The sequence below is a fragment of the Arachis duranensis genome, chromosome 10 (assembly GCF_000817695.3).
Source record: "Arachis duranensis cultivar V14167 chromosome 10, aradu.V14167.gnm2.J7QH, whole genome shotgun sequence".
Classification (NCBI taxonomy): domain Eukaryota; kingdom Viridiplantae; phylum Streptophyta; class Magnoliopsida; order Fabales; family Fabaceae; genus Arachis; species Arachis duranensis.
In genome coordinates, this window is record NC_029781.3 from 105,612,265 (window position 1) to 105,629,608 (window position 17,344).

General features: G+C 36.9%; 4 protein-coding genes across 6 annotated transcripts in view; 2 read left to right on the top strand and 2 right to left on the bottom strand.

The window, feature by feature from the left end:
* The window catches only part of LOC107471695 (uncharacterized), a 2,738-nt gene extending 1,268 nt beyond the window's left edge, over nt 1-1,470 (bottom strand). Inside the window, exons 1-3 of the mRNA XM_016091183.1 lie at nt 954-1,470; nt 755-855; nt 28-554 (exon numbers count right to left, since the gene is read on the bottom strand). Coding sequence (XP_015946669.1) covers nt 28-554; nt 755-855; nt 954-1,470 — 1,145 coding nt within the window. The remainder of the gene's footprint in view (nt 1-27; nt 555-754; nt 856-953) is intronic.
* Nucleotides 1,471-2,231: 761 nt separating this feature from the next.
* LOC107471887 (pyrophosphate--fructose 6-phosphate 1-phosphotransferase subunit alpha) lies at nt 2,232-7,396 on the top strand (the record flags this gene model as incomplete). Its single annotated transcript, XM_016091409.3, is given in 19 exon segments — nt 2,232-2,337; nt 2,443-2,615; nt 2,703-2,815; nt 3,110-3,184; nt 3,282-3,395; nt 3,480-3,547; nt 3,698-3,781; nt 4,040-4,093; nt 4,198-4,278; nt 4,375-4,468; nt 4,553-4,626; nt 5,097-5,207; nt 5,304-5,348; nt 5,431-5,487; nt 5,881-5,985; nt 6,079-6,195; nt 6,299-6,402; nt 6,705-6,870; nt 6,975-7,396. Coding segments are annotated over 19 exon segments (1,854 nt in total). The 3' UTR covers nt 7,104-7,396.
* A 1,230-nt stretch (nt 7,397-8,626) lies between these two features.
* On the top strand, nt 8,627-14,205 carry LOC107471845 (protein FAR1-RELATED SEQUENCE 5). Of its 3 annotated transcripts, none has more exons than XM_021134163.2 (3): nt 8,629-10,914; nt 11,760-11,986; nt 13,909-14,204. In XM_021134163.2, exons 1-2 carry the CDS (start codon nt 8,794-8,796, stop codon nt 11,946-11,948), a joined length of 2,310 nt encoding a protein of 769 aa, XP_020989822.1. In that variant the 5' UTR covers nt 8,629-8,793; the 3' UTR covers nt 11,949-11,986; nt 13,909-14,204. The 3 variants fall into 3 exon arrangements, with proteins under 3 accessions (XP_052111871.1, XP_020989822.1, XP_015946838.1); XM_016091352.3 differs by having other exon boundaries at nt 11,760-11,957; XM_052255911.1 differs by lacking the exon at nt 11,760-11,986 and having other exon boundaries at nt 8,627-10,914; nt 13,909-14,205.
* LOC107471847 (protein PIN-LIKES 1) lies at nt 12,838-15,986 on the bottom strand. Its single transcript, XM_016091353.3, has 9 exons — nt 15,826-15,986; nt 15,628-15,707; nt 15,343-15,467; nt 15,124-15,245; nt 14,417-14,638; nt 13,873-13,965; nt 13,403-13,503; nt 13,241-13,293; nt 12,838-13,102 (listed from the first exon to the last, which is right to left on the bottom strand). The coding sequence occupies exons 1-9, from the start codon at nt 15,958-15,960 to the stop codon at nt 12,855-12,857; spliced, it is 1,179 nt and encodes a 392-aa protein (XP_015946839.1). The 5' UTR covers nt 15,961-15,986; the 3' UTR covers nt 12,838-12,854.
* Between the last annotated feature and the right edge of the window lie 1,358 nt (nt 15,987-17,344).

Genomic DNA, 17,344 nt, shown 5'->3' on the forward strand with positions numbered 1-17,344 from the left:
AAAGTCCAGAAAAGTCTGTGGAAGTACGCTTGAGATTCGTCCACCTGTCCTCCAACTCGAACCGGGCTCGTCTTTAGGACCACAACACTCCCAGGCATCGTCAGCTGGACACCCAAGACCCACCTAGGCAGTTCGTTGTAGGACTCATCCCAGTCACCGTATATGAGGGCAATAGATTTCTGCTTCGCCATCCAAACCCTCCGGTAAGTCGGCCTAAAACCAAAGTGCGCTTCCGTGGCGTTCAGGAGCACCTTGATGCTCACGGATGCATCGGCCCTAACCATCGGCATAATGAAGGCTGAAATCACATGATAATCCAAACTCCTGTGGTCACTAGAGATGGATGTGGCCAGGCAAGTGTGAGGTCCATTGTACCGTTTGACCTCCCAAATGCCCTTGCGCTTCCGGAGACTCAGTCGAATCAACCATGTGCACCCATTCCCAAACTCTGAACACTTGCCCACATACCGGCGATAATCAGACTCCACTACCTTGTACTGTACCCCTCGCCGGATGCTGTAAGTCTTCACACTTAAAAGGGCCTCATCTTTATCCTGGAATTGCTGACCAACCTAGAACTCTCTCAGACCAGTAGTCCCTTCCGCATCTCTAGCTCCGAATCCAACAGCGTGCCAGCATCTCTTGCTCCGAATCCAACAGCGTGCCCTAAAACCCCCTCATGTCTCATGGCGTCCAAGTCCAACGAGGAAAAATGTGGTGGATACTAATGTGTGCCAGAGCTAGAACCACCTACCGCCAATGCAGGCCCATTCGCTTCAATATCATCAGCGCTGTCATCGTCAATCATATCCGGCTCGACGTCATCCTCCTCTTCATCACCCAAAAAACCGTCTCCTACGCCAACAGGTGCAACTCCCACTAAAGCGTTCGGCAAATTTTCCCTTTCCACTACCTCGTCGCCTTCGGTGCCATTGAGGTCAACAGCAAAAGACGGGGAGGCGAAGTGGCATTCAGGTCAACAGCGAAAGATGGGGAGGCGACATGTTGGACCACTGGTTCGTACACAGGGACGGACGAGGAAGCAACGGCAGGCCGGGAACTAGAACCTGCTGCATTCGCTATAGTGTTCGTATTCCTGTTCGAACCGCTGGAGCTGGATACAACATCAACCAGCCGGGCCAACAACTCCGGTGTCCTCACCTCCGGAAACTGCCGCCGACAGAGAAACATTACTTGCAGGTCCGCATCATTGTTAATCGTGAAGCAATCATACTTCACCGTATTCTGTAGCACCGTGACTGGAATGCGATAGAAAAACTTCTTTACTCGCTTCGCACCCTCCAGACCAAGCTTCATCAGTACAGCGCTAACAAGATCATCGTAACTCGTCGTAGATGTTATGACAATACATAGAGGATTCTTATCTGTGAACTTTACTCCGGAACGAGTTTTTCTATTAACAGATCCTCTGTGGTGCACCAAAACAACAAAACTCTCCTCACTAGCCATCCTACTCCCTCTAATGAGAGTAACTCACGTTTGGAACCATATATATACAGTCAGTCTCACACATAGTTCGAACCGGCCTGGTTCGAACTATGATTGGTGTAATTCGAACCAGCCTGGTTCGAATTACATGCAGACATTCTCTCTCTATAATTCGAACCACCTTGGTTCGAATTACCTTCACTCCTAATTCGAACCAGGCTGGTTCGAATTACTAACAAAAAAAAAACCCTAATTCGAACTAAGCTGGTTCGATTTACTAACGAATACAGTTCGAACCAAGCCGGTTCGAATTATATAAAAATACGATCTGGCTTATTGCTGAAACGATTTTTGTTTTGGCGTATTTACGTAATTTTCTGAGCCAGTTGGCTTATTATGGTTTTTTACCCTTTATGTTAGAAAAAGAAAAAAAAAAGGAGAAACCAAAGGCGTGAATGGGTTGTTCCTAAAAGGAGAGAAGAGAATATTCGGATAATGGATAAAGGACCCGAATCCGGTGGGCTTGTTAGGTTGTTGAAATGGGTCACTGGTTTTGAATTTGAAGAGAAAGTTGGGTAAACCATAAAACCAAGGTCGTAGTAGTAGGTGTCTTCTGTTTTCTCTTCTTCTCTTCTCTTATAAAAACAAGGGTACCCAACACTCTCCTCAGTTACACTATCACACATCACACACACTCTTCTACCAACAACAACAACAACATCATCATCATTTGTGTTTGTTCATTTTCTATATTCTCTCGCTGCAAAGCAAAGCAAAGCAAGGAATATTGTGAAATCCATGGATTCTGACTATGGTATTCCCAGAGAGCTCTCAGATCTTCAAAAGATTCGATCTTTATATGAGCCAGAGATTCCTCCTTGCCTACAGGTACGCACTCTTTTTATTCTCTCATCAGATCTCATTTTAACAATTCTTAATTTACTCTCTCTGGAATAATGTGTGATTTTTGGTTTTAATTTTAAATTCTTTCAGGGAACCACTGTGAGGGTTGAGTTTGGTGATGCAACCACCACTGCTGACCCAGCTGATGACCCAACCATAAGGAGGGCTTTTCCAAACACTTATGGACAGCCTTTGGCTCACTTCCTTAGAGCCACTGCTAAGGTCCCTGATGCTCAGATCATCACTGAGCATCCACCTATCAGGTCAGTTTTCCAATCATTTCATCAATCCTGTTCTTGAATGAATTGGTTCTTATGATCCCGAATCTTTGTTGGTGTTGGTTGTTGCAGGGTGGGGATTGTTTTCTGTGGGAGACAGTCTCCTGGTGGACACAATGTTATTTGGGGTCTTTACAGTGCACTCAAGATTCACAACCCTGAAAATGTCTTGCTTGGATTCCTTGGTAATTTTCATCATGGATCTCTTCTGAGCTTCTGTTTATTTACTAAAAATACATTAACTTTTTGTGTATTGATGTTACTTTTAGTGTCCTTGTTTTTTATGTACTTATCTTAGCCTAATATAAAAGTTATCACTTTTGTACAATTGAGTAAAATTAGGTATGCATACACTTTATGTGTTTGTTACTTTTATGCAATGTAATTCTTAAGAGTACTTATCTTTACCTTAAAGGAAAATAGAGTATCTGTTGGGAAAATGAGTAACTAGATTGGAGTGCACTCGTTTCATTATGCAGGTGGTTCGGAAGGTCTATTTGCGCAGAAATATCTCGAGATAAATGACGAAATTCTCTCAACATACAAAAATCAAGGTTGGTTGTGACAAGTAAAATTTGCTGCTATTACTGGTTCAATTGTTTGTCTGAAAATTTCTCACTTATTATCATTCTATGGCTGTTAATTTTCTAGGTGGTTATGATTTGCTTGGACGAACAAAAGATCAGATTAGGACAACAGAACAAGTTAATGCTGCACTTGTTGCATGCAATAGTTTGAAGCTTGATAGCCTTGTTATCATTGGGGGTATACCTTTGTTGGAACTTTATATGTTGCTTAACTTTGAGCTCCAAAAGAGGTTTCTAACCATTGAGATGTATAATATTTTAGGTGTGACATCAAACACGGATGCTGCGCAGCTTGCAGAAACTTTTGCAGTAGCAAAATGCCCCACAAAGGTATATTACTGGTTTCTCTCTACTTTTGTAATTATGTCGACCTATGTGCGAAACAATGGGATAATATATTTTGTTGTTCCAATTGATTGGTTTGAAACTCATCAGTTTTTTATCATATCATAAAAGACTAAGGTATTTGGGATTGTGCAGGTGGTTGGTGTTCCTGTAACTTTGAATGGAGATCTTAAGAACCAGTTTGTTGAAACCAATGTTGGTTTTGATACAATTTGCAAGGTACTTGTCCTTCGATCTTCAGTTTGCATGATTCTCAAGTTTCAACGTATGATGAAGCACAATTAATATGGTTCTTATAGGAGATATGTTGCTATTCAGAAGCTTGTAGTGTTGATTATATCACTTATTATAAAATGCAACAGTGGACAACTTGTTTTCAACATGATAGGCAAATGACTTTTGTGCCATGTCAGCTTGGAAGATTGTACTATGAAATAATGATCAATTGATTTTTATATGTTGTTTCTGTATAATTAGGTGAATTCTCAACTCATCAGCAATGTCTGCACTGACGCCCTCTCTGCAGAGAAGGTAAAGAGGCACATTCATATGTTTATATTTTGTTTGCTTGTGTAAGCTCTTTATTCTAGTTAGTTTTCTTCTCACTACCTTTCTGACGAAATCTTCTTTTCCAGTATTATTATTTCATCCGTCTTATGGGACGTAAGGCATCACATGTTGCATTGGAGTGCACCCTCCAGTCCCATCCAAACATGGTTAGTCTTTTCTTTTCTTGCATCCTTCATGGCTGATCATGCTAATTGCTATAGTTCCTTGCTGACAAACTATACTTTAATAATGTATCTGTGCAGGTTATTCTTGGTGAGGAGGTTGCCGCATCAAAGCTTACCCTTTTTGATATTGCAACACAGATTTGTAATGCAGTTCAGGCTAGGGCAGAGCAAGGTGTGGATTATTTGCAGTTCCTTGACTCGGTCTTTATTTATTTCCTTTCATTTCTGAGATCCATATTCCTTTGTCTTTGGTCAGACAAATATCACGGAGTAATCCTCCTGCCGGAAGGACTAATTGAGAGCATTCCTGAAGTGTATGCACTCTTAAAGGTAACATCCCCTCCTCAGCAGTCTGGCCCACCTGGGCATGAAACATTTCGAATCATTTATATGCATTTGTATACTGTTGATGAAAATGACGGTACCATTTGAGTGTGTATGGAACACAATTATAAAGGAATTGAATTGATTTTACTAATCAATAAAATTTCAGTGTTTGTAGTTTGTAATTTAAAATCCTATCACTTTTGATGGATTTAGATGGAAAATGATTTACTTTATTCTTGATATATTCTATATCTGCAGTTGTTATATACTTATATTGGTGGATTCAGAAGGATAAAGAGAAAAATGTAAACTAGTAAAATCATTAAATCAAATCAAATAGATTTTAGTTTTGATTCTTTCCCCATTCCAAACACCCTTTATGTCATTGATGTTAACTTAGCCGTTATCATTACAGTTTTTCTGTCTTCCATGATAGAGTTTAATGTTACCTCTATTATCTTTTTGTTCCTCAGGAAATTCATGGTTTACTCAGACAAGGTGTCCCCACTGACAAGATATCTTCTCAGCTTTCACCATGGGCATCTGCTTTGTTTGAATTTCTTCCACCCTTTATTAGGAAGCAGGTTGGTTCATTTGTCATGTTAAAAACTGACCTTGTGTAAATTTGGCTCTAATGTGTAATGGTAATGATAAATCTAACAATGATATTAATGTTGCAGCTACTCCTCTACCCTGAATCAGATGACTCTGCACAGTTATCTCAGGTAATAATCAACAGATGATTTGTTGTTTAGATAAATTGTTAGAATTTTAGTCCCTTCATGTCTTCTTTTTAATATCTTGCAGATTGAGACTGAGAAATTACTAGCATACCTTGTGGAGGCCGAGATAAACAAGCGTCAGGTATGGTTATTGTTTCGGTTGCATTGTCTTCTATTCCTTATATTTTGAAGTGTTATGTATTTGATTGTCTGTTCCTTTGTGGTGTTCCCCACTGCAATTTGAAGTGTTATGCATTTGATTGTTTGTTCCTTTGTGGTGTTCCCCACTGCAATGAGTCAGATTCCTTGTAAACAATATGGTGGATGCTTTTCCAAAATATTAGTGTTGAATTGAAATTATCAAGGATGAGTTGGTTTTGCACGGCTTGACCTTGAATTGCACTTTCTCCTATCTAGTTGGTTCCAATTTGATCCTTGATGCCAAAAGTAACCTGGTCTTGGACTCTTGGGCCTTAATTGCTTCCTAGTGACATGAAGTGTAAATGATCCTTTTCTGCCTGGATGTTATCGACAGAAAGAAGGCACTTACAAGGGGAAGAAATTCAACGCAATTTGCCATTTCTTTGGTTACCAAGCTCGTGGATCTCTGCCATCGAAATTTGACTGTGACTATGCATATGTAAGTTGATTTGGTTTCTTTAGGACCCTTTCTGATCAGCATCATCTATTCATGTTTCCCTATTTTATTAACAACTTTTCGATATTATTCTAGGTTCTCGGACACATCTGCTACCACATACTGGCTGCCGGTTTAAATGGATACATGGCAACTGTAACTAACCTTAAGAATCCTGTGAACAAGTGGAAGTGTGGTGCTGCACCAATCACAGTATGTATTCCTTTGTTCTTTTCCTGACAACAAACACTTTGATTTTGATACCATCAATCATGGTGAATATTCACTTGTTTCGTTTGTTTACGATGCACTTTAGGCTATGATGACAGTGAAGCGCTGGTCTCCAAATCCTGGAGCCACATCAATTGGAAAACCTGCCATTCATCCAGCTACTGTGGATTTGAGAGGCAAAGCATATGAGTAAGACTTTTGATTGCATCCCGGCATAAATGTTTGAATGATTGAACAATTTTCTTTGTTAATTCTATTGATTAGTTAGTTTATTTATTTGATTTCATAAGATTTAATTTACTTTCGGAATTTGGATCCAATATAGTTTGACCTAATTTAAGTCTCAATAGTTTAAGAATTATATTTGCAATTAGGTTGACTATTTAGATGGAGTTTTGATTCATGATTGTAACTTCCCTTTCACTATGTGATCTAAGTTCTTGATAGTTAAGATGGGCCTAATCTGATGCACAATGATTTCTTGGTTGCAGCCTGTTGAGACAAAATGCCACAAGCTTCCTCATGGATGATATCTACAGAAATCCGGGTCCGCCTCAGTTCGAAGGCCCCGGTGCGGATGCCAAGCCCATAAGTCTTTCTGTTGAAGATCAGGACTATATGGGTCGCATCAAGAAACTTCAGGAGTACCTTGAACAGGTCAGTGCAAGAACCTTTTAAGACATAATTATCTTATTCAATGCTTCATAATGAAATCTTCAAACTTGTGCTTCAGCTGATTTATTTTCTTCTTCTTGTTTCAGGTTCGAACAATTGTAAAGCCGGGATGTCCGCAAGAGGTACTGAAAGCAGCGCTGAGCGTCATGGGATCCGTCACGGAAGTTCTGGCCGCAATGTCTGCATCTTCCAGCAACAACCTGTCATCTCTTTGACAACATGTGCTCAATTTTCTGATGTAGCCATTTTTGCCCTTTTTTTTACACCTTTTTTTTTTTTCATTTTAAGTAGCTAGTTGATGGTGGAAATAAAAGTGTAAGATCTGACATGTTGCATTGTCAACATGAAAGATTGCTGCGAGTGTATTCAAAAGTTTTGGCTCTATAACGGTACTACTAGATAACCTGGGTTGATTCTTTTGAGTAAGTGAGGCTTCTATGTGACATAACACATTCTTGGACAATGTAGCTTGGTTTTTTGTTTCAAGTGAGCTCGTTTTTTTTACAAACTTTTTATGAAAAAACAGTAATTTAATTGTTTTGTTTAGTTTAACTTGGGCAGAAATGAGAAATCATTAGAGAGGTTAAAATTCAGTTGGGATAGTCACCAAAAAAAAAATTTCAGTTGGGATTATAGATTTGTTTCTTAGTATAGTATCGTGTCTGAGTTCTATTTAAGGATCTGTCGCTGGCCAATGGATTGTTGCATGTACAAGGTGGGATTCAAACTTTTGACATTTGCTTAAGCAGACGAGTGAGCTGACCATTCAACCAATTCAATCGAAGTTGATTTGAATGCGGTTTAATTAACCATGTGTGTTGTTCCCTAATCCCTTAATCTCTCTTTCAAATGACAAAAATATATGGACCTATCAAAATTTGTTCCCTTAATTTTTCTTTCAAATGACAAAAATATATGGATCTATCAAAATTCAATCACTAAGCTAAATTAATTCTTATGTATATATTATTTAATTTATTTTTAATATATATTTTATATTGATAATTGATTTAGTAATTAAATTTTTGTATTGATAAATATGATTGTTTAAATAGTGAAAAAAGTAGAACACAAATTTGTGTCCTTTTTACCATAGGCTACTAATTTGGTAAAATATGTATTTATTTATTATGTTTTTTTTGGTATTTTTGTTCATACTATTTGAAAACAGTAACCAAATATAATCTTACATTTATCAGTTATGAATGGAATTTGGATAAAGATTAACATAAGGTGAAAATTCTGGTAGATTTAATTTTATGTGAAACTAATAATTAAAAATCGTTAAATATTAATTTAGTCAAATTTATCAAAAATTGTTAGATAATAATTTAGTCAAATTTATTTATTTAACAATTTTTAACTATTAACTTCATATAAAATTAACTATAACTAACTGACTTTCTATCTACATATAATCACTTGATAACAATTTTATTTTAATTACTCTATTGGTCTCTATAATTTCACAAAATTTGTAATTAGATCTTTGTATTTTTTTTTTTAATTGAGTTTTTGTATCAATTTTTTTTTAATTGGATTTTTACATTTTTTTATTTGGGTTTTTGTATCAATTTTTTTGTTTTAGTTGGATTCGTATAAAATTAAGTCAATTAATGCTAAGAGGACCTAATTAAAAAAATTAATATAGAGAACCAATTAAAAGAAGAAAAAAAAGTATAGAGATCTAATTGAAAATTTTGCGAAACTATAAGACCAACGAAGTAATTAAATCAAATAAAAACACATGGAAGTGGGGGTGGGCTAGGGTGTTAACAAGCTAAAAGAAGTAGTAATAAGCCACAAACACCCGCACTCTGTTGCTTCTCTGTTGTCTGGGTTGCTCCTCCGTAGACCTTAGCGTAAGGGGGTTCACTGTATCGCATAATTTTCTAACATTCCAAAATGCGCCATCGCAACGTTCCCCAATCCATGGACCTCGAGATGGAAGCCACAGGATTCGAATCCGAAGAAGAAGAAGAGGAAGAAGACGATGAAGACGACGAAGAAGAACAACATCCTCAAACCAATAACAACTACAACAACCCTTCTTCCTCCAACTCAAACCCTAACAGCACCACTGAGCCCTACATCGGCATGGAGTTCGACTCCGAGCTATCCGCACGCGCCTTCTACAACGCCTACGCGCGTCGCATCGGCTTCAGCACGCGCGTCAGCGTTTGTCTCCGCTCCCGAAAGGACTCCTCCGTTATCCGCCGCCGTGTTGTATGCTCCCGAGAGGGCTTCCGCCGCAACCCTGAGAACCACGACCCTAAGCGCCACCGCTCCGTGACACGTGTCGGCTGCAAAGCTCAGATCACCGTCAAGAAGAAGGGCCCACTCGGCAAGTGGTACATCTCCAAGTTCATCAAAGACCACAACCACGACCTCGTCCCTCCCGATAGGGTCCACTGCCTCCGCTCCCACCGCCGCGTCAACGGTGCCGCCCGCAGCCTCATCGATACTCTTCACGCAGCTGGCATGGGCGCTGCCGAGGTCATGACGGTACTCATCAAGGAGTCTGGCGGCATCGACAACGTCGGCTTCACAAAAGTTGACTGCCAGAACTACATGACGTCATCTTCTAAGAGGAGCCTCGGGAGTGGGAACCAGCTTGTCTTCGATTTCTTGAAAAAGATGAGTGAGGAGGATCCTTCTGGATTCTTCTACTCCTTCCAGGGCGATTCGGAGAGTTCCTCAGGTAACATCTTTTGGGCTGATGGCAATGCCAGGAGGAATTATGAATATTTTGGAGATGCTGTTGTTTTCGATATGGCGTATCGGAGGGGACGCTATAAAGTACCCTTTGCGCCTTTTACTGGATGGAACCATCACGGGCAGCCGGTGCTCTTCGGCTGCGCCCTGATGCTCAACGAATCCGAGGCGTCCTTCGTGTGGCTTTTTACCACATGGCTTCAAGCAATGTACGGCCGGCATCCTGTGTCCATTACTACTGATCAGGACAGGATAATTCACTCTGCTGTCTTGCAGGTTTTCCCAGATACTCGTCACCGGTTCTCCAAGTGGGACGTGTTCGGTGAGGTTCAGGAGAGGCTGATTGATGTGTGTGGAGTGCATCCTGAGTTTGAGTCTGAGTTTCGACGGTGCGTGAACTCGGCGGAGACAGTTGATGAGTTTGAGTCTAGCTGGAAGTTCCTTGTTGGGAGGTATGAGCTTCTGGATAATGAATGGCTTCAGTTGATGTACAGGAATCGCCATCAATGGGTGCCTGTTTATCTCCGCGACACCTTTTTTGGCGATTTGTCTGCCATCCATGGGAGTGATACTAGCAGCTCGTACTTTGATGGGTTTATTAATGCCACGACTACCGTCCAGACGCTGATTAAGCAGTATGAGAAAGGAGTCGCGGATCGATATGAGAAGGAAGTGAAGGAGGATTATGATACGCTGAACACCGCACCGGTTTTGAGAACTCCTTCTCCAATGGAAAAACAAGCGGCTGGTCTCTACACGAGGAAAATATTTGCAAGGTTCCAAGAGGAATTGGTTGAGACCCTTGCATATGCTGCTACGTTGATGGATGATGCAAGATCACAAGCTACTTATCGGGTGGCGAAGTACGGGGAGGAGAATAGAGCGCATTTTGTTAGGTTCAATGTCTTCAGGAAGAAAGCTAGCTGCAGCTGCCAAATGTTTGAGTTTGCGGGTCTTGTCTGTAGGCACATATTAGCAGTTTTTAGGGTCATCAATATTCTTACGCTTCCGTCCCATTACATCTTGAAAAGGTGGACGAGAAACGCAAAGAGTATCTTGTTGGATAAAGGAGCTCGAGAATTGCAAAATAGTCTGGAAGAGTGTTACTCCTCTCGCTACGATAGTTTGAGCCGGGAAATTATGAGTTATGTAGAAATGGGGGCAGAATCATCGGATACTTATAGCGTTGCGCTGAATGGTCTACGTGAGGCTGCGAAAAAGGTTGCGGATGCAAAGAAACCTCGTCCAGCTCCCGTGCAAAGTACTTCAGATAATAATGAAAACCATGAGAGTAGTCAATCTAGTGATACAGTCAGTACCTTTTCCCTTCCAATAGAAATTTTCATATTCCTTTTGATGTCATATTTGTTAACAAAGCATGCATTATACTTTGGACTTGTTATAGTTTGGAAAACTAGACTCGATTCATTATTACACGCACGTACCCAAACATGCAGTTTGATTGCTTTAAAATCTGGTTACTGTCTCAGCTTATCTTGCATATATGTAATTGTTTATATTTGATCATATGTTTTTCTCTTAAGGATTGTGAGAAGGGAGTTAAGTTTTGAATAGTGACAGACCGGAAAAAAATTAAAGGGGATGTTAAACAGGACACATTTGTTATTTAAAACGCAGTGATGAGCATACATTGCAATCTATTATCATGCCCAAGATAGTGGTTTTAGTGGGTTGTTTTGGCTGCAATTTATGAATCAAAAGGATAATTTAGGTATTAGGAGGAGTAAATAAATCAACAGAGCTTGATTTATGTAGATGTCGACTTCCAGATAAAATAATCCGATAGTTAAAAGTCTTATGAGGGTGTATTTGAAATGGATGTCTTTCTTTTTGTTGAGCATGAAAGATCTGTTGGAAATCTAGACATGCTTATGACTGGACAGCTTTTGCATCAATAAATGTATGTGTTACCTATTAAGTTTATTTCATATTAGACACTATAACTAAGAAAATTAAGAATTGATCTTCTGTCCCTGTTCTCAGTATTAGGTATATATATATGGACCTCTATTTGTATCAATCTGTTCTGAATGTCTTTTTGATGCATGTTGAATGGTACATTTGGATTTTAATTTCTAAAGAATGCCAGCTCAGATATAACATCCTTATTGAAGTTAAAAAAATTTTCTTTGTAGGATCAGGATAAGAAAATTCAAGAGTTGACTACTGAGTTAGAGGGTGCTCGGCAGCGATGTGAATCGTATAGGCAAAACCTGTTTGGCTTACTAAAAAATATGGAGGAGCAGAAGTTAAAAATATCTGTTAAGGCTCAGAGTGTTAGGCTAAATCTAGGAAGTGAATTGGTAGCTGAAGAAAGTAAGTAGCTGATGGAGGTAAGTTTGGTAACTGGATTCATATCTAGGTAATTGGATTTAAATCTGATATCTATTGGTGCATATATGATGAAAGATGATACAGATGTTTTCTGCAATGAAAGTAGTTAGTTACTTTGTTCATAGTTATTTTGTAGCCATAGCTGATCCTAAATTGTATTTAAGGGTTGAGGTAAATTTCTGGAAGGAGGTTTGAAGTCATGAAATCTTCTGTTAGTCATTAATAGTTGATTTTAAGTTAACACAAATTTTGCAATTCTTTTTAGCAGTTACCTAAGCCATAGAGTATACGGCCTGAATGATGATAGTAGTTAGTTAATTTGATTTTATTCTCACTTTAATGACCTGAATAGGACTTGTCTTTAGGAAGCTAACCACTGTTATCTTTTGAGGTAGGAATCCTCTTTTTGATAATACTTATTTACTTGGTTTCCTTGAAGGCATACTATACATACTTCTCAAGAACTGTTTTAAAGATGGTAAAAAAGAATTTAGATTGTGAAGTGTTTTTCTGACTGGTCACTCATTAAAATTTCTAGTTTATATACAACCAAATAAGCATGATAATACAGCTTGAAACTGTACAAGTTAAATGGAGCAAATGGCATACACCATCTGCTATTGGAACAAAATGTAACAGATTTTTATCCCCTAATTGCAGGGAATTCTTGTTTGTGAGGTTTGATTTTTGGAGGAGGAAGGAAAAGGCGTGAAGTATAAAGTGTAGTCTTTCTTACTTTGGACCCTTCCTTTTCATCTCCCTCCAAAATTCCTACTAGCAACATATCCCTAGGTTCAAAAGACTTATGATACAAGCCACATGAAATACGTTGACCAAAAGGTTAGAGAGATTGAAGTGAGTGATAGCTCCTACAAAAGATACATAGCATGATAGTTTTAGCTCCACATCAATTCAGATATTACCTTAGTGTAAAGTACTATTAGTGTAGCATAAGCACCTATATTCATGGATGGTGGAACTGCATACTGGATCAGAAGAACAAACTGATACAATGGATCTAACTGCACCATGCCTAGTTGAGCTGCCCATTTAATAATGAAGATTCCAGACACAGGAAGGATTATATATCTTGAAATGATGATGCCTATAATGATACTTTTATCAATTTCTGATCCTTTCAAACCTATAACAAACCTAGCCACTGTTAGGTTCCTGTAATCTTGTGTAATGGGGAATTTAAACATGAAAATTGAGGAGTTAGGACTCTTATGAAAAAAGGAAAAGAAAATGAAGCATTAGGAGACTCTCTGTCAATTACCACCTTTAAGGAGATTTCCCCCAACTATCAAAGTGAGAGAAGGAATCGCTGCATCTCTGCCATCATTAAAAGATATTATTATAAAGGAGTGGATTAAGTCAACTAGAGAACTGAAACCAATTTTACATCTCAAATATATAGCAATGCAAGACTATAGTTTTATACCCTAAGAAGGATGTTGAGTCCTGAATCACATGTAGTGGAGCTTCATTGCCAATCAAAGCCTTTTGCATTTGGGGGACCAATCCAACCATAAACCCAACAATCTACACAGGATGTCTCAATGTTAAATAGAATATAGATTTAAGTGTTAGATTAGCTTATTTTAGGTTCATAATCAACTTTTTTCTCCTGCCATTGAGGCTATTTTCGTAAAATTAGATATTTGCTAAATCTGCTCTAAGTACTCAGAAATTAACTATGTGAAGTAATTTCAATAGTGAATGGTTAGGTCAATAACAAGCTGTTTTATCTAATTCTGACTTTTGATTCCATGAATGAAATTTTCATTCAATGTATTGTCTCCTTTTTCCTCTTAATAAATTTAACCATGTTCTAGACTTCTAGTGTTTGGTACAAGTTGTTCAACCATGTTATTAGCTTTCATGATTAAGGAGATGTAATGTAAACCATACCGCTCCAATGGTGGATGGAGCAAATGCTTCTTTCAGACTGGCCTTTCTAAGGAATAATTGCAGACGCTTTGACATGTTAGCTGTACCTGCCACCTGCCATTCAGCAGTCTATTCAGTACTTTGCTTCAACTTCAATAATGCAGCCAAAACTAGTGAAGTAATGTTGTATATTGATGTTTTATCTTTCAGTATTTGTTTATCACTTTATCAATTATAGATATGAAAAATTTAGTGGTCTCACAAGAAAATGTGGTTCCCTATTTCATTTGGATATTGGATTTTAATACGAAAGCTTATTGCATTCCAAGTATAATAAAGGTGAAATAACAGCTATGGCCTACATATCTTAAATTACTGCTGTCTACTATTTTATTTGACTATTTCTTTCTTTTTTCTTCCTTTTTTTCAAAAAAAAAAAAGACAATTTACTACATAGAACTATTAGATAGAGAGATGGGGAAAAAAGGGGAAAAAAACATGAGGACTAGCATTTGCGTAGTTGGTTTTTGCATTGGAAAAAAGAAAGAGAAAAAAAAAAAAAAACCTCATGTGTTGCTTCAGAGGTAGTGCAGGGTAGGAGAACATATTGATCCTTAACATTCTTGTTGGATACAAGTAAAGGTTCTGAACAACTAAGGAGCTCTGGTTCTGAGTACTTTCTTGGAGAATCGTTGTGGTCGTTTGCAGCATTATTGCAATTGCTTGTTCCTCTTGTAGAGACCCTGACTATGTTATATACATAGGTCCACAAATATACGTTTCCCATCTGAACTATCACGATAAGCGCACAAAGTAAATTATAGTTTAATATGAATTGAGTTGGAGACTTGAAAGGGTTGAAAAGCTAAATTCTAAGTTTGTCAATAATAATAATAATAATAATAATAATAATAATAATAATAATAATAATAATAATAAGGATTATAGATAAGTCTTGCATGGGAATTAATGTTATAATCCAAATTCCATTGTGTTTTTATATCTGTGATTCTCATAAATTTAACATGATTTATATATGTGCAATGGGATGGGAAAATTACATTGTTACCAAGCAAATTTATTTTAGAAATGTTATTTGCATTATTTTCGTATTATATGCCAAGTTGATATACATTTCTTTACTATTTAAGGGGGGCGTGAGATTTGTCTCATTTAATGTGGAATCTAGTTTTACATTTTGTTTAATGGTAAATAAATATGCATAAACTTTATACGCAAAATAGAATATGTAAATTAAATAAACAATTTTACCGCAAGTGAGAGGGAAGCATAAGCTATTCCATAGGTGCTACAAGTATGAGGATCCCCAAACGGGCTTCCTTTTTCTTGACACACTGCTGGGACTATAATCAAAAGCAAGTTCCCTAAATTACCTGTTTCAAGAACCAAATAATAACAATACTCTGGTGATGCCCACATATTTTTATTTTAAAAAATTTGAATAAAACTTTAGTGTGGCGTTAAAAATACCTGCAGCAGTGCAACCAATAATAATACCCCTCAGATGCTGAGGTGCTCTGCTTAGGTGAATAACCAACAATCCAAGAATTGAACCAATCACAAATGTGATAAGTATGTTTATTGGCATGAACCACCTATGCCACACAAATTAAAAGACTGGTGTCTCAAAATACAATCCAATAATGGAAAATGTACTGAGAACATAAATGGTAATGACAATTAATATAGAACTCTTAAGATAATTGGTTGTTCTCGCTTTGAGTTGACAAATGAATGAAACAGAATCTCACTCACAGTTTCACCATACTATTGTATGTAATTGTGCTGGCTAGATTGTCTGCTATCAGGGCTGGATTTAATACGTAAAACGCTAACTGTTGATGCATAGAAAAAACTTATAAGCAGTAACCAATTTGAATATATAGAAATGTTTCAAAACATTATAGTATGAAAGAGAATAACACATAATGAGTGAATAAAATAGAAACTCACAATATTTAAGTGCTTCCTTGCATCTGTTCCCAATATATTAATACTATCTAAAGCAAGAAATGAACCAAGTGCTGTGATTAATAAAACTTTCAACACCGGCATGGATGAAGCAATGAAGATATCTATAAGCCCCATTATCTTTATTTAATCTAAGCTTTAACTTGTATAGTGCTTATATATATACAAGTTTTCTCAATGTCAAGTTGTCAAGTAGCCAAGTATGCTTAAAAAATAAAAATACTCTTATCATAAAGGAAAGGTGCAAATAAAAGTGCAAAGTAACAAACTCCGATCTACGTAGTCTTGACAACATTCTAGGTCCAACGTTATGTGAAACTAGTGGATGAGTTCTGTCCTCCACTTTCAGCTGACTAAGCCTAACAACTATGGTCCATATTAAAGATTTTGCATGTTATATTTTCTTTAGGATGAAATATTAAGGTTAATAATACACTTGTGATACATAAAACGCCAATCTCTTTTCCATGCTACGAGGTATCAATGTCTAGTTCTTCTTGTACACTTTCACTGCCCTATATATCTCTTAATCTCTATGCTGGGGAGGTTCTAACTTGAGAGTGGGACACATCCTCAGTGCCCCACCACAACAAATTTCGATTGTTTTAAAATTAAAGTTCCAATTAAATAGGAACCATAAATTTACCGGACAAACAATTTCATTGATTTTTTTTTTTTTTTGGGTGAATTATATATAATCATGTATAGAGTGATATTATCAAAAATAGAAAAGACAATATTATTTTATTTATTTTTCATTTTAATAAAAAAAAGTTTGTTTAGATATATCTATTTCTCATTTACTTTAAAAAATAAAAACTAATTTAAAAATGAATGAAATCAAGAAAATGCTAACTTTCACTTTTTTTTAATAGAAATTTGCAAATTTTACTCTTTTAGTTGGATATAATTATCTTTTTTACACTTTTTCGTTATAAACTTAAATGAGGATAACTATTTTAGTAATTTAATACTTATAAACAAACTTCTTATAAACAAATTTATAAAGCATTAAGTACAAACTTCATAATTGCTCGCGTTAAAATAGCTGTGTAAATTTTTTGGGCATTTTGCCCCACTGATAAAACATTTTTGTAAATGCATTTGAACAATAACTTGAAAATTTTTCAACTATGAGTAATCTAGGTCATTTATTAGCAAAACCCCACAAATAAATGAAAGAATGTATATTAATATAAGAAAGTATAATTTATTAAAGAGAGAAAAACTAAGCATGATCAAGAAAATTGAATAAATAAAAACATGAGGAGATTCGTCTATAAATAAAAATTGAACCGTGATAATATTTAGGGAATGAATTCTTTCAATTTTTTTTAATTAAAAATGTAAAGTATAATCTCTAATCTTTTAATATTTTTTCTCATGTTTTTTCTTAATTCAACTTATAAATTATATGATAAGAAACCACACTTTACATTCTCAAATAAAAAAAAAAAAAATTGAGAAGATCTAATGTGGTAGCATTCATCCCTTAGAGGAT

Bases quoted from the DNA above. Each gene is read 5' to 3' on its own strand.
- LOC107471847 (XM_016091353.3), bottom strand. From the start codon at position 15,960: ATGGGGCTTATAGATATCTTCATTGCTTCATCCATGCCGGTGTTGAAA. The intron at 14,639-15,123 runs GTAAAATTGTTT...GTGATAGTTCAG, and splicing joins ATGCTTCCCTCTCACTTGCG to ATGGGAAACGTATATTTGTG. The intron at 13,966-14,416 runs GTTTTTTTTTTT...GCTGAATGGCAG, and splicing joins CCTCTGAAGCAACACATGAG to GTGGCAGGTACAGCTAACAT.
- LOC107471845 (XM_021134163.2), top strand. From the start codon at position 8,794: ATGCGCCATCGCAACGTTCCCCAATCCATGGACCTCGAGATGGAAGCC. The intron at 10,915-11,759 runs GTCAGTACCTTT...TTTTCTTTGTAG, and splicing joins GTAGTCAATCTAGTGATACA to GATCAGGATAAGAAAATTCA.